The 15960-nt window shown below is 36.9% G+C and overlaps 1 protein-coding gene across 2 annotated transcripts; it reads left to right on the top strand.

The window, feature by feature from the left end:
- The first annotated feature begins 1352 nt into the window (after nt 1-1352).
- LOC149021576 (casein kinase 1-like protein 2) lies at nt 1353-12583 on the top strand. 2 transcript variants are annotated; one of them, XM_089149805.1, is made up of 14 exons: nt 1353-1891; nt 2030-2070; nt 4176-4245; nt 4349-4497; nt 4588-4743; nt 4844-4914; nt 8363-8424; nt 8588-8651; nt 8735-8819; nt 9554-9680; nt 9780-9862; nt 9950-10013; nt 10357-10502; nt 11344-12583. In XM_089149805.1, exons 1-14 carry the CDS (start codon nt 1816-1818, stop codon nt 11638-11640), a joined length of 1491 nt encoding a protein of 496 aa, XP_089005931.1. In that variant the 5' UTR covers nt 1353-1815; the 3' UTR covers nt 11641-12583. The 2 variants fall into 2 exon arrangements, with proteins under 2 accessions (XP_089005931.1, XP_089005932.1); XM_089149806.1 differs by having other exon boundaries at nt 4588-4683; nt 11344-12580.
- Nucleotides 12584-15960: the final 3377 nt, after the last annotated feature.

Here is a 15960-nt window from a genome sequence, read left to right as displayed (position 1 = left end):
AACTAGGGTGTTGTTTTAGCAAACATTTGATTGTTAAAGAGTTGTTGATACTTAAACTCATAGGATTTTTGCACTTTATAAATACCCAAACCTCTTGAAATGAAGAATTCTACCAATTAAGTGCAAACATTATACTTTCCTAAGTGATTAAAGCTCCTACTGACACACTCAATCCAAGTTAGCCTTTCATCATCGTGCACACCTTGAAGTGCCATTCCAAGAGTGCTCTTGCTTCAATAAACAAATATTTGTAATGATTTGATTGTTTATCCATCATATTGGTAGAGAATCACTAGTAAAATACTTTCTTAAGGCCAATAGTAGAGCATTCATAGACTTTCTAAGTTGAACCACCATAAAATATTGTGTTGTGAGTGCCTAACATGTTCACCCCCCTCTAGGTTACATTTACAGATATAGCCTTCGGTCTCACATTTTTCTACTCTGAGGCATACCAAATTTTTTGGGCAGCTTGTCTATAATGGCTAGCATATGCTATTGTTTGATGTCATCCTTTACTGCATTGTTTGTCATTTCACCATGAACCTTTAAGTAAGGTGTCTCCTTTGAAGTTTGCTTACAGGTTAGTCCCTAGTCATTCCTTCAATTGGTATAGGATATTTGGGTGGATGATGATCGTATTACTCAAATTTAAACAATTTAAATCTTTTCCTCTTTCCATCCCTTGGGCTTATGAGCCATCAATCTAGAAGGAACTTTCCAGATCATCCGAAGCCTATAAGAAGGACATGAATTATACCCTTATAGGTATCTGATAATTTTCATATTGATAGCTTCCTCACATATGGTTTTAGGTATCCAAGTCAAGACAAACACAAAAGATTAAAGGAAAAAAAGACAAAATCTGTATTAATATTCCATTCAGAAAAACTAGGGGCACAAAAGTTTTTTTTTTTTTTTTTTTTTTTTTTAGACAGAATTGGAGCTTATGACCAATAGAATAGTAAAATATAGAATCACCTGATTCCATAGATTCTTGTTGATTCTGAAACGGTATTTTTTTAACTGGAATCGTAGAATCATGATTCCTTGGAAGCGGATTACATGGACTTTGTGAAATCGAACACAGCCTAAAATGTTCTCAGAGAATATTCTATCGAATTATGGGTTTTGTTTTTTTTTTTTTCTTCTGTCAACTGAATAATGGGCTTTATAGTGGGCTTTAAAGAACAAAATAGGAAGGGACCCACCAATTTTGTCACGCCCAATCACCGCGGAAGGGCGCCAATGCCGCGCCCGGGTCCTTTACATCTGCCGAACCCAAGGAACGAGAGTGAGCGCTCAAAAGCGTGATGGAATCGGGAATTTGAAAAAAGAGAGATTTTTTTTTTCTCCCTTATATTTAATCGCGAAGATTATTATTGATAAGAAAAACCCTATGTTTATGTTGGGTCTGTAGTTGAAAGTCCGCTTGGATTGGATCAAAGCGTTGAGAACAGGTGATATCGTCTCGGCTTGCTTCTTCTCTCAGCCTCTGCTTCTCCTTGTTTCTTCCTTCATCCTGCAACCGAAACCTTCGTGCGTTGAATTTAAATTCTGATTCTTTGGAAACCCTAGATCTCCCCGATCTTCTCCTATCCCTCCTTTTCTTTACCTTTTCGAAAGGAATATAAGTATCCATCTTTTTTACTTCTCTCCGTTGATCTGCCAATCTGTTTTATTATGATGCGCATTATTTGGACTCCTGTTTCCAGCTCTCTACTGTTGTTGAAATCGGAGAATTGGAGAGATTAAAGTGCAAGGACTCCATTTCTCTTGTTATTTCCTCTATTTATTCAGCTTCTAATTGCGTTCATGGAGCCTCGTGTTGGGAACAAGTTCCGCTTAGGTCGTAAGATCGGTAGTGGTTCCTTTGGAGAGATCTACCTTGGTTTGTTAATTCTTCTGTTTCTTCTCGTTTTTACTTCATTTGATTGTTGACCTTACAAACTATATTCATTATCTGGTTGTGTTTTTATATGCTTTTTTGGGTTATGATTGATAAATGTGTATCATTTTTCTTTGGTAGGTACTAACATACAGTCGAATGAAGAGGTCGCCATTAAGCTTGTGAGTAGTTTTCCTACAATTTTAACTTATATCCCTAAATTAAAAGGAGAAAAGAAACAGTGAACCAAGGGAACTCACTTTGTTTGATGGATTGAATATTCGTGTTTTTCTTTCATCTCCACTTTGTTTCCCTTTCATTCTTGTGCTAAGTTATGCGCTGGAAGGTTGCTCAACGATTTTAATTTTTGCCAAGCAATTTGGTGCGGCTTCCCCTAATGGAAAGACCTTGAATTATTGTTGCCAGCTTTTTGTGATCTTTTCTGCCTTCACCCTTCTTCTAAGGGCATACCAGACTTTATTTTATTTTTTTCTTCTTTTTTTTCCGCCTTCTCTCTCTTCTGGGTGGAACGAAGTTGGCAGCTAAATCCGTATATTTGGGTAATTACGATCGTGTCATAATATTAAGTGTAAACTCCATGATGGTGATGTGAAACTGTTAACACTGTACTAAGAGCTTCTCTTTGCTTTTAGAAGTTAATATATTATCTGAATGGGTGTTTATCTGTTTTGAGGTGGTTCTCTGTCAAGTTATTTGGTCTAGTACAAGTTCCATGGTTCATAGCCTAACACAGTAATTATCTAAATAATAATGTGTAATGTGGTGCTTTTTTTTTACTTCTAACATCTTGCTGTGTATGCTTTTTTCTAACTATTCCTACTTTTGGAGGGTATAGCTGAAATTTTCACTAACTTAATTTGATATCTGGAGTTTATTATTTTTTTTTTCTACAAAATGATGATAGTTTTTTACTCATAATTGTTTTATTGAATAAAGATTGTGCTATGGTTCTTTAGTATGGGAAAGAGAACTGTGGTTTACTGTGGTCAAACAGGACAAATGGTGATAGACTCTGTCCATGTATCGGAGTAGGCTTTTTGGTTTGTTCTACAGACTCTGTTAGTGTCATTTGTCTCAAGTCTATTAGGTTGCTTTACAATGATGCAGCCATGGTTGCAAAAGTACTCTTTTGCTTCAGGAAGCAGAACTTCTGGATTGTGAGCAAGAAAGTCTGAATGTAATTCAGTCTACTAAACTGTGAACTTGGCATTCCACTTAATTCCAGGAATTGAACTTTTGCGATAAGGTGAGATGTAGGGACAATATTTGGAGGATCCTTGCCACTGTTGCTTCAGTAGAATTGGAATTGCGACATAGTGTTGTGGTTTTGATATCAGTGAAACATAATGGCGATCCTAGCTTTGATGAGAGGACTATTAAAAAAACTATTGTGAGAAAGCAGGAAGGACGGAAAGGAATCTTATATGGTCTGTTGTTTGCATATCTATTTCTATTTATTAATCCTGCAAATATATATTCTGCATATCAGATTAAAATATTTTAGTCTGTTTACTGGGTAGCAGAAAGATATTGATACTAAAGAGTCAGAAACCTACATAAATCCACGGACCTTTTTCCTGATCAAGGAAATAAAGAAGCATAGGATGTGACAAAGCTTGAAAATAGTAACTGTCTTTACAAACTCATGATTTGTATGTTAGTTTACTATTGCTTAAGTTCATCTATTTTGTATTGGTTAGAATCTTCTGATTACCTCGATTTGGGCTTAGTTTAGGCATGAGAATTTTTTCCCACCAGTCTTGGTGGATACTAATGGAACATGCTTCTTATTTCCTACAAAGTACTGGATCAGAATTCACATCCGGTTCTCTTATACTTGTTAGTGATGAATTATTTCCCTACTTTTTGACTTTATATATTAAGATCTCAAGGTTTGGAGTTTCTTGATTTGGGGACAATTCCATTTCCAGCATTGCAGACCAACAGCTTCAAAGATGACTTATTCTAAATTATGGTATTGAATAGCTGTCAAGGTGTGTTGCCTAGGACATTAAAAGGGGGGGGGGGAGTTTGGGGGGTTTTGGTTTCAACCACTGCAATTTAGAGTAATGCAGATTTGGTCATGAATTATCACCGTAACTTACCAATGAGCCAAGTCTTTGTGACATTGATCAACAATTTGTTTTATACATTTATGTTATCCGCCCCTTCCCTCAGTGTTGGAGTTTGCCTTCACCTTTCCTTCCTCCTATTGATAGTTATAAATTTATCCTTTGAAATGGTTGCTAATACCTTTTCTCACCAGGAAAATGTCAAGACAAAGCATCCCCAGTTGCTTTACGAGTCAAAGCTATACAGAATCCTCCAGGGAGGAAGTATGAAATTACTTTTTAATCATTAATTTTTGCTCATGTTCTATTGCTAAATTGTCTTTTCATTCATTTAACTCTTCTATTTGCAATTATTTTACCTTGGCAGCTGGCATTCCAAATGTTAGATGGTTTGGTGTTGAAGGGGACTATAATGTTCTTGTAATGGATTTACTTGGACCAAGCCTTGAAGATTTATTCAACTTCTGTAGTAGGAAACTCTCCTTGAAGTCTGTTCTTATGCTTGCAGATCAAATGGTACGTTTCATGTATTGCAGCTTTACTCTTCTGCATTTTATCTATGTTTTCAGTTCTATCAGTCAGGGTAATCTTAAATACTCTTCTCAGATAAATCGTGTTGAGTTTGTCCACAACAAGTCATTTCTACATCGAGATATCAAACCTGACAATTTCCTGATGGGCTTGGGTAGGCGGGCAAATCAGGTATTGCCTTCAAGCTTTGCTATTTCACCTAACATTATTGAAGAAAGTAGGGCAAATCAGGTATTCCCTTCAAGCTTTGCTATTACACCTTACATTATTGAAGAAAACATTTATTTGAATATCCATTTTGGATTCGGTCTTCTGTTTTACTTGAATACAGGTGTATGCAATTGACTTTGGTCTGGCTAAGAAGTATAGAGATACTTCAACCCACCAGCACATTCCTTACAGGTATGGAGCTGATAATATTTAATTGGAAGAGTTTGTTTGTGGTTGAGGGCTTTTATATATGCTGGTCTGAAACAGTGGATTCAGGTGTCAACATATCCTTTGTGTTTTATGTTCTACGATATTCAGCCTGCTTTTCGATCTCATTTCTTTCTGCACTAGGATGCATGAAATGGAAACTAAACTATGGCAGAATCTGATATGAATTCATGAATGCATAGAAGCAAAAGATTTAGGAAAAGATACATTGAATGAAATATGGATTTGCCTCCCAATCAGTTGGGTGAGGCAGGGGGCCCTTGCAGTTTTCTTTTTGATTTTTTTCCTGGTAGGTTGAGAGCATAGAACAAAATTCCATCGAAACTTGCGACTGAAATTTTCCATTTTGGAAAATGCGAAACGAAACTCATGAGGACCGAAAAAAAGTCATCAGTTTCGATCGAAACTGTTGAAATTTTGTCGAAATTTGTCGAAACCTCGAAACTTGTCGAAACTTGGTCAACCTAGTGGACCAGCGGCAGGAAAATCCCAAATTTCGACTTGGAATTTTGGGGACGGGAACTGGGAACGGGATTTTGGCGATTTCAAAATTTGGCTCTCCCAATTTTTTTTTTAATTTATTTCTGTTCCCATACCCCGCACCCCTCCATCGCTTCCCTTCCGTGCGCCCGGTTGGTTTCTTGCTTTGTGCCGCCGTTTCGATTCTGCCCTTGCTTGTCTGGGTGTCTTGTTTGTTGGTTGGGGGGGTGTCGTGTACTACTCAGCTCATAGGATGAATCCACTCTTGGCACTCCTCTTAACACTAAGTTGTATTTTCCTTTTATTGTCAACTATTTTGAAGTTAGAAATTATATATTAAATGTTATGTGCTTAAGTAGTTAAGTTTATAATGTACTTTTTGGATAACTCTACATTGATGTTATGTACATTGAATGACATATCTACATTGATTTTTTTAGCAAAATACAACAAATGTATTCTTTATACTCTAATTAGCTTAAATACAGGATCCCACCCCAAAATACTCTCTAAAACCTGTCGAAACTTGATATCAAAACTTGTACGGAAAAGTCCTCGGTTTCCTCGAAATTTCCCAAGTTTCCCATTAACCCGGTCGAAACTTGAGTTTCCCTCGAATTTTTTACCATGGTTGAGAGAGAGAGAGAGAGAGGGGGGGGTATTGAAGTAGGGCTTCAATCAGGATTCAAGAAGGTTTATTTTATGAGGTTGAATTTGATGAAGGTTTACTGGAAGTTTGGTTTAGGGTTTTAACAAAGACTCATTTGATATGTGGAGAGTCAGGTTGATGTAACCCAATGTTTGGGCCAGAATTCAGGATCCTCTTTGACTATAATTCACCAGTAGTTCAGGGTTTCAGAATTCTGGTTTTGGGGTTTTAGATGGAATTTGGATGTGACAGCAGCTATTTAGGGGTTTCTAAAGCCTGCGGCAAGGGGAAAATCGGCTTAAAAGCCTGTGGTTGGTTTTTCAGGACTAGGGAAAGGGGTTAGGGTTCCCATAGTCTATTTAGGATCTGCTAAGTCTGTTTCTAAGTATAAAGTTTTAGAAGTGACAGCTGATTTTCTAGGGTTTGGGGCTTACGATTGAGGGTGGGTCCAGAATGTTAGGCTTCCACTTGGACTTGAGGTTATAGGGGAAGATTGCATTGGGGTTCCTAGAGGGATTTGGTTTTTGATTGGGTGGATGAAAATTTGTAAGCTGTTTTAGGATTTTATGGTTTCTCTAGGTGCCCCCAAGGTCTAGGGAAGAAGATGAGAGCTTGGAGAGGGGATTTGAGATGTGAATAGGGCTAGGCATTGAACTTACTTGAAGGAGAACGGATGTAGATAATATGCACAAATTACAAAATGTAATAAAAGCGGTTACTTTAGCATCTAGGTGGCAATATGGCGCAAAAAGATGCAAAGCGGCAAAGCGGTAGTGCCTAAGCAAAAAAGCGACAAAAAATCGGCCCGTTAGTTAAGCGGCAACAATTTAAGCGGTTCAAAAACCGCTTTGCCGCCTAGGCGGACGCTTTGATAACCATGGATCTAGAATATAAAACTAGATATGGAAAGGTTGAAAAAACAATGTATAGTTGGTTCAAGATGAACCCCTAAAAATTAAAAAAAGAAAGGATTTAGAATAAGAAGGTATCTCACTTTGAAGGAGGAGATTTGGTTCTGAAAATATCTTTCTCTGTGATGCACCCAGGCAGTTTGAGTAAAGCTGCAGGACCATATGTTGTTACCATGGCTCACCCTTAGTATGCATATCGAATAGCTAATTCAGAGGGAGAAGAATGAGATTGACAAGAGGAACCTTGCTTAGGTTTATCCTAGTACGTACTTTCATAATGGAAGTTTGTACTTACAAAAACTTTCAGGTTCAATGTCATGATGATCCATTTTTTCAAATATTGGAACTTTTTTTTGGGGGGGTGGGTGGGGGGAGAATCCCACTGTTCCAATTCTAAATGTGACGTCTTCGAATCAAATGAGTAAACATATATAATGAGAAGAATATCAATGCTAATGTCCCCATATTTAATCATATGATAGGGGAGAATTGTGGGTCAGAAACAGACCTCCATTCATGCATTGTTTCTCATCCCATGGTAGAGTAGGTTTCCGGATGTTGTTGAGATGTTTTTGGGTTGGGGGGGGGGCAGAATTGATCAATAGGTTTGCACAATGTACATTTCAAGCTGAACCTCACAGGTGGTTGGGGAGTTTAATGCTGAAAGATGAAGAAGCTGCTTTTTACTTGATATCTGAATCCTCCCCCCGTCCCCCTTTCACCTGTTGAGCTCCAAAGCACTATGAAATGAAGTTGGTTAGGCTTTTATTATCTCTGGATATGGACATAGTGTCATGGTAACCTCACAGCATATTCTGTTATTAGGAATCACATCGGACTTGCCAGTGTACCAGAAGGCAAGGAGAAGGAAGGAAAGAGTCAATAGACTATCTCTCTATCTCTCTGATTCTTATGGTTGTTTTTCTGAAAGAAAGTAGGTCTTGGGCTTTTTAGTGATTTCAATACTTCTGAGTTCGAACGTATGGGCCATTCTGAATCAAGAACATGAGTTTATCTTGATTTCTGGTGTTATGAATTTGCCAATCAAAATGAAGTGGTTCGAGCTCTTATGAGCTCTGGCCATGGAAGTAATGTCACAGTAAAATGCCATCGCTGTGTCACTCGTGTGGGAAACATTTCTGCATCTATAACATAAATTATCTTGTTTTTTCGTGTGTTATTGATGAACTTGTTGCTGTTCCTTTCGAAGCTTTCGTAAGCTATATTAGTTACTATATTGTTATGGTTTCTGTTTTATTTTGTCTTCATAAGCTATAAGCTGTATTATTTTGTCTTCTTAATTGTGGCAATCCATATCAAGTGTTGTATAAATCGTTCATCATTGTACCTCTTATGGTCTTAAACATTGCAGAGAAAACAAGAACCTGACAGGAACCGCAAGATATGCGAGCGTGAATACTCACATCGGCATTGGTATGACAAAATTTTGGTATATGTATTGTAGTTACCACTTATGAAACCAGATAATATTCCACCATGTTTATACAATATTTTGGTGATATTATTTCCAACATTATAGAATAGATTGCTCGATCGGTTTTGTGCCTCTTTCTGACTCTGATATTGGATTGCATAGAACAAAGCCGAAGGGATGATTTAGAATCTCTTGGATACGTCCTTATGTACTTTTTAAGAGGAAGGTATGAGTTTTCTTCCCACCTTTTTTTATCATGTTTGTTCTTCATTGATCAATGTATCTAATGTTTCTCTCCTTTGTGTGTAGTCTTCCTTGGCAAGGGCTTAAAGCAGGAACCAAGAAACAGAAATATGAAAAGATCAGCGAAAAGAAGGTGTCGACATCTGCAGAGGTAATTATTTATTCAAGGGAAATCATCTACTAGACTACAACAGCTCATTTTAATAAGAACCTTATAGGAAAACCTTTCATTTTATTATTGTACATGTTAGAACTTCTGGAGACTAAACGTTCCCTCTTGAGTCTTGATGAAAGGGGCATACCCAGTGCATGAGCGGTGGGGTCTGGGAAGGGGGATGGTCATAATGTAGACAGCAGTAACCCCCTTTAGTGAAGAATGTATTTCCTGAGTAACCTATGACTGCTAGGTCTCTGTGTGTCAACCTTACAGTTGGGCCAAGGGCTCTTGTCGTTTCCTTCTTGATGTGTATTATATAAATGATTACACACACATAGGGATTCCTCCATAGAGAGATATTATTATGCATTTTTGTAATTTTTATTATGTATAAATGAATTTTATAGAAAGCTTGCATTTGATGATGGTAGCTGTATCATTTGAATGATGATCTTTAGAGAGTGGTTTTCCCTTTCACGATTCTAGCAACAAATTCTTTATGGAAGTACTTGTGGGACTAGAGATATTTTGTCCTTATTTGTGGTCTAATAGCCATAGTATATTCTTTTATTACTGGATATTTTATCCTTATCTCTGGTCTAATAGCCCTAGTATATTCTTTTATTAATGAGTTTTAAAGAGTTCACCCTTGAAAACTTGGTTTTGATGTTTGCTCCCCGTATCTGGTATCATGAAGTTGCAACTTAAGTTTACCATTCCTTTGACAGGCCTTATGCCGTGGTTATCCTACGGAATTTGCATCGTACTTTCATTATTGCCGTTCTTTGCGTTTTGATGATAAGCCAGATTATGCTTATCTGAAAAGAATATTCCGTGACCTTTTCATTCGTGAAGGTTTGAGTTCTACCACTCTATTCTGCAGAAGCTGCAACATTGAAGCCATCAATTGAATAATAATGTCCATTTATTTCATGTTAAATATTCTTTTTGCAGGCTTTCAGTTTGATTATGTATTTGACTGGACAATTTTGAAGTATCAGCAATCACAGATTGCCGCACCCCCTGCCCGTCCCATTGTAAGCAATATTTAAGTATGATGCTCCCCACCCCCATCTCGTTTCGCCAAGCCATTTGCATCTTAAATACTTTTCTTCTTCTGATAGGGTGGTCCTGCTGGAACAAGCTCTGGGATGCCTCATGCTCCTGTCAATGCTGACAGACAATCAGGTAGGTTAAGGATTGAGTTTCATTTGGATATTTATTTCCGTCCACAACCTGTTATATGGGCCTTAGTCACATTTTTGACATGTATGCACACACATGAACAAATTTTTGGATCTTTCAGTAGGGTATCGTTCTCATTTAGCACTTCAAACCATGCTACATGATTGTAGTGTGTATTATTATAGACCCATTGGTGGCTGCTTTTCTGTCAATATAAACCTTCCAATAAATTTAGTTCTCTTCATATTATTCTGTCCTTTCTTTCCTCCTAGATAGGGTAGTCTCCTCATATGCCTACACATGCCCCCAGATTTAAAAATCTTGGTTGCTTCTATAATTTTCACAGGTGGTGAAGAAGGAAGGCCACCTGGCTGGTCTTCTTCAACGGATCCCAATCGTAGGAGATTATCAGGTCCTCTTATAAATTCAGGAAGTTTATCAAAGCAGAAAAGTCCAGTTGCAAACGATTCCACATTGAATAAAGACGCCATGGTGAGTTCTTTGGTTCTCTAGTTGCCTGATCTAGATTTTGGCTTCTTGCAGCTTGTTGTATCTGTTACATATGCCATGAACATGCTGCAGGTTGTTTCATTGTAATAATAATGTTTCACGTTGATTTTTGAAAATGTAATATAGAGTATAGATTCATAAATCTCTTTCAGTTGCCTAGCTATAGTGCTGTTGTTATTGAGCTTTAGTGTTATAACAGTATTGATGCTCTCTGGGTTATGCCTTTCTTCCCTGGCCCTCAAGTCTTTTTAACAATCCCCTCTCTACCATCCCACCTTAACTCCTCCAGGCTCCACTCAAAAAGATTTCCAATATTGGTGTCCAATGTCTCATTCTTGCATATGAAAATGAACATCATAATCAAGGTCATTCAGTATCGTATCTGCCAATACCAGAAAAGAAATATTGTATTTCTTTTATATGTAACCAATTGATGCAGTTGTCTCATCGTACCTCCATGATACCTGTTAAAAAGGGTTTGTATGGTAGGTGTAAGAAACATATATATGATCAACTGAATGCATTTCTTGTTGTATGCCATTTATTTTTGTACTTGATGTATTCTACGTGTTATTTATTTATGGTGCTTATGCTTCAAACTGATTTTTTGCATGTCCACATCATTTCTCTGTTTCTTCACCATTTTATGTATATCTAGTCTCTCTGATATGATAACTATTTAAAAATCATAGTTCCAAATGTTTCCTAATAGACTGCTTTATGACTTGATCATAGTGTGTGATTTTCATTGGAAAATCTGAATGACATTATTCAGCTGTTGGTATGTATAATTCTATATTAACCTCAATGCTTGACTTTGCAGTTGCCTAACAGTAACTTTATGGGGCGGATAAGTGGATCATCAAGGCGAGCTGCTGTTTCTGGTAGTCGTGATGCAGTGATGGGAACGGAGTCTGATCCTTCTCGTACTCGAACAACAGAAGCAAGCCCAGGAGCTTTCCGCAAGGTAATTAGTGCACAAAGAAGCTCGCCTGTACCATCTGCGGAGCATAAGCGTACATCTTCTAGCAGAAATCCTTCTACCATAAAGAACTATGAATCAACTCTGAAGGGTATTGAAGGCCTGAGTTTTGACAATGATGAGAGGTTGCAGTATTAGTCCTACATAGCACAGTCATCCCTGTCTCTATCTGGCTATCCCGTATCTCCTGTAAATCATTAACTCTTATACTGCCGCAACACTTTAGGGGGTGGAATTATTCTCTTTTGAGTAAGCCATTTGGGGGTTAATGCAATTACGAGTTTACAACCCAAGGTACTAACTGGTGGAAATGCCCGAATGATGCTCTCAAAGACCATAAAATAAAAGTCGAGAGCTGAGTCGACACTTACCGTATCCTTCCATGGAAAGGCTGTGTCAAGTACAGGTTGAGTTGTTAGCATTGCTTCTCTTATATTAAACCTTTTTATTCAACTGTAACCTCTATGCTTCAAATCTTGTGTTCATCCTGTGCGTATTTCCTTTTGTGATGGTACTGTAAGCTGGGTTGCTACTGTGTTCGCGCTCTCCACGACTCTGCCCTCCATCCCCATTTTTTGGTTCTCCCTCTTCCAGATCATACCCCTTGTGACGCTTCAATCTGGATAAAACTTATGAATAGAAACATTAACGTTGTATTTACTGGTTGACAAATTTAATTGCATAGATTCAGGAGAGTAGGTTTGTGTTGGGCTTGGGATATTTTGATATATGGTTACACTCTTTGCTCTAATATGTTGAGTTTGTTATAAGATGAGCAAAACAAGGCAGGTTTCAACCAAAATGAGAAGCGAGACGTTTCAAGATTTCAGAATGAACGATCTAAGCAGATGGGCAGTGGCATCTGTATATGTTAAAGTGGCAGATCCTTGGCTTCCAGGTCCCGTTTCTTAATGATGAACTTGCTTTATGGTTAGTTTAACTCGTTCTCCTTGTCTTATGTGGTGGTTTTTTCCTGCTAGTGAGAATCAAATGACATTATTGAGAAATATTAGTCAACAACCATGGCTCACAGTTAATAATTGTGGGAGAGCATTTGTCAGAATCTTCACGTAAGCAAGCGTATATGAAAAGACTTGAGGAGGTATTCAGATGAAATCCATCATGGGTGGACTTATCTTACTTGGATTTTTTCTTGATGGCTTAAATGTGTTCTCATAGGGGAAAGATCCTTACACTCAATAGTTTGACAACATGAAGCTAGGTGTGAAAGATGACATTTTGTAAGATTTATAAAGTATATCTGAATCTATCAAAAATTATTTTTACCCTAAAATGACTTAGTTTTTCAGATTTTACCCAAATATTTCAGCATTCTTAGTTTGATTCACTGTCTTACATATCTCCTTTCTTCTTTGTTTGCAAACCATTTTTTCCACCTTCTTTTGAGGGTTGGGTTTTTTTATTTTTTGGGAGGGGTGGGGGGATCGACTGGATTTTTTTTAACAAAGGTGGGAACTGGATATTACAAGAATGGTTGCTTACTGGTTGTCCTTTATTTGAAAATTGTGGCATCTTTACTTCACTTTAATTTTAATTTCTCCAGCAGAATAAGATATTTCCAACCACCCTACAGCTTCTGCTTCATTACCCTTTTAGCCTTTATTTAAAGAAAAAAAATTATTGTATTTCCCATGGAAACAATTTCTTTTTTTTTCCCCTTTTTTTGGTTTTTTTTTTAATTTTTTATTGTTAAGTACAATTTGTATTTTTTTTAAATAGAAAGCATTCTTATTACAAAGGGCACGGCGAACAAAAAAACATCTGTTACAAAGATGCAAGAGCCATTAAGGACACCACCAAACTGGTTTGACTATGCAAGAATTTTTTTTCCTTCCAAAAACCAAAGTTAGGAAATGAAATATCTTCCATGACACAGTGTATTGTCTCATTGTCTGTCAATCTTACTAATGTTTTAAAACATTGACTGTTCTTTTGTGGTATCGTCTCGGAGGATATCACCAATAGAGTGTCCAGTGAGCCCCAGAGAATGCCACGTGTCCAATTCCAATCTAAAGGTTATAATTAAACAATAACTTTCTTTACCCAACTAGAAATGTATACCCCGACTAATATCCCCAAACCCGTTTTAGTATTGAAGTGTCTCTCCACTTTCCAATAAAACTCAACTGAAAAAAACGAAGAAGAAGAAGACTACGTTGAAATTGCTCCTTGCTCTTTCACTGAAGTTTAAATAAAATTCAATTGAAAAAACAAAAAAGAAACAGAGCCACTTCTTCTAGAAAATTTTCACAAAAATAGTTGTTGAAATTGAAAACAAAAACGTTGAAAGAAACTGCTGTTCAACATCTTCCACGGTCTCCTTTTGAAAAAGGAAACGAACAAGAAGAAGAAGTTGAACGGAGCCTTCTTGCAGAAACTTTTAGAAAAATAATGAAGATTAAAATCCAAATAGATTTACCTCTCAAAGAGTGTTTAGATATAATGAAAAAGATAAATATGGAGCCTTTTGGAGATAAAAAGACGAAGGCTCAAGAAGACGGAACGATAGATGAATTGAAAAGTGGAGAAACATGAAAACTAAGTCAGGTTTGGGGAGGTTTGGGGATGTTAGTCAGGTTTCGCAGTAGTGTAGGTTTCTAGTTGGGTAAAAAAAGGAACTGTTTTATTAGCCTTTAGATTGAAATCAGACACGTGGCATTCTTTGAGGACTCATTGGACGCTCTATGGACAATATCCTCCCCGGAGAGGATCCAGAGCCCAATTTTGTAGAACATTTGTACGATTGATGACAATACTCTGATGTCGTGGAAAAGATATTTTATTTCCTGACTTTGGTTTTTGGAACACCGATATAGTTTTAAAATAATAATAATAAAAAAAAATTCTTGTACTTTAATGCATTTAGATATTGAAAACCCATTTTGGCCATCTAATTGATCCTCACAGCCTTTATCCTTATTTATCAGGAAATTTTCAAATTCTTAGGTTGATCTACATCCAGGAAAGCTACATCCTCATAGGAGAAAGGCAATAGGTTGTGGTCAAGGTCAATCAAGATTTGGATCATTGAAGACTTTTTGGATAAGAATCTGCTAAAATCTATCCTAACCCTAGTTTCTATTCAAGAACATCAACCAAGCTAGAAAAATCAGCAACTGATCCAACAAATTCCAACCAAGCCAATTAAAACTTAGCTTAAAAACCCCTTGACCACTTTGACTTTAGGTACCATCACCATTCATCAATCCAACATTTTTGACTTCCTTGGTCATTTTTGTTTACAAAAGAAAAATGGGTGGAATAAATAAACGGTGGAGAAATAGAAAAAGAAACTGTTTCTAGAACAGTTGAAAATATGAATATTATAATATATAAAATAGTATTTCCTTTTCATTATCTTTCCTTTCTCATAAAAATGATAAGAACTTTAAACAGATGGGGTGGAAAAGTACTCTGCTACCTAAGCAGATAGAATCCTTATAAATTATGCAGGATTATCTCCTCATCATTCCAACCCATCTAAACAAATAAACCCATATTTTAGAATTTTATAGAAAAATCTGATTTTTCTCACCCCATTTTAAATTCTTGAAACAAATGGTCTAGTGTTGCTACTGGAAAGGCTAGTACTTCTGTTGATCTTGCTGACCCATTTGATCTTTTGATGAAGATGGACTACCTAATATCTAACTATCAAACATCAACTCCAAGTTAACTACTCTATAACTAACTCTACATTTAGATAATCAAACTAGAAACGAAAAACAAGGGTATCCAAACACCAACTCTATTGAATTCCGTAAAATTTTCATACTAAGAAACTAAATTAATCTCCACGAGCAATTGAAAATCAAACATATAAGCAAACGATTCAGAAGAGGATTGTAGAAATCTCAAATTCAGATTCCTCAAACTATGAAAATGTATATAATCTACGCATGTAATCTGCAAAAGAAAGTATTAAAACTAGAATACTGACGCTTGCATACGAATCATGTCCAGCATTTTTTTTCTTCTGTAAAACAGAAAACCAAATAGACCCTCTACAGTGGAGTTATGAATTGAGGTCTGCGCTTTTCTGCCTTGAGAATTTGGATGGTTTTAGTAAGTGGGTTCTGCTTATCAATTCTCATGCATCCACTACCAATCAATCCCCTGGCAATCTAAATACCTGCAAGTCATCTTTTTCGTTCCTGAAACATCAAGAAATATGTCCATTTGGGTTGGCGAATGAGTTACTTCGAGAAACAGGCACAGATCGGGGCGTTCTTGCTGGGTAAGCGGCAAGCCTATTGCCCTTTTCATCGTAAATGATGGCATCTTCTTCGTCAGGAACTTTGCATCTTTCTCCTAAAATAATAGTCTTTTTCCATATCGATTCCTCTGCTTCTTTTGCCTGTTGTTGTTCTTCTCTTCGAGCTTTATATTTAGCCACGGCATTACCTGGTATCTTCATGCTCAGGCTCTTGATGAGCT

Source organism: Hakea prostrata, chromosome 3, assembly GCF_041222555.1.
Source record: "Hakea prostrata isolate BN-2017 chromosome 3, UWA_Hpros_2, whole genome shotgun sequence".
In the NCBI taxonomy this organism is placed as follows: domain Eukaryota; kingdom Viridiplantae; phylum Streptophyta; class Magnoliopsida; order Proteales; family Proteaceae; genus Hakea; species Hakea prostrata.
The sequence above is the reverse complement of the archived record's forward strand: the minus strand, read 5'-3'. Positions and strand labels throughout refer to the sequence as shown.

Bases quoted from the DNA above. Each gene is read 5' to 3' on its own strand.
- LOC149021576 (XM_089149805.1), top strand. From the start codon at position 1,816: ATGGAGCCTCGTGTTGGGAACAAGTTCCGCTTAGGTCGTAAGATCGGT. The intron at 9,681-9,779 runs GTTTGAGTTCTA...TTCTTTTTGCAG, and splicing joins TGACCTTTTCATTCGTGAAG to GCTTTCAGTTTGATTATGTA. The intron at 10,014-10,356 runs GTAGGTTAAGGA...TAATTTTCACAG, and splicing joins CAATGCTGACAGACAATCAG to GTGGTGAAGAAGGAAGGCCA.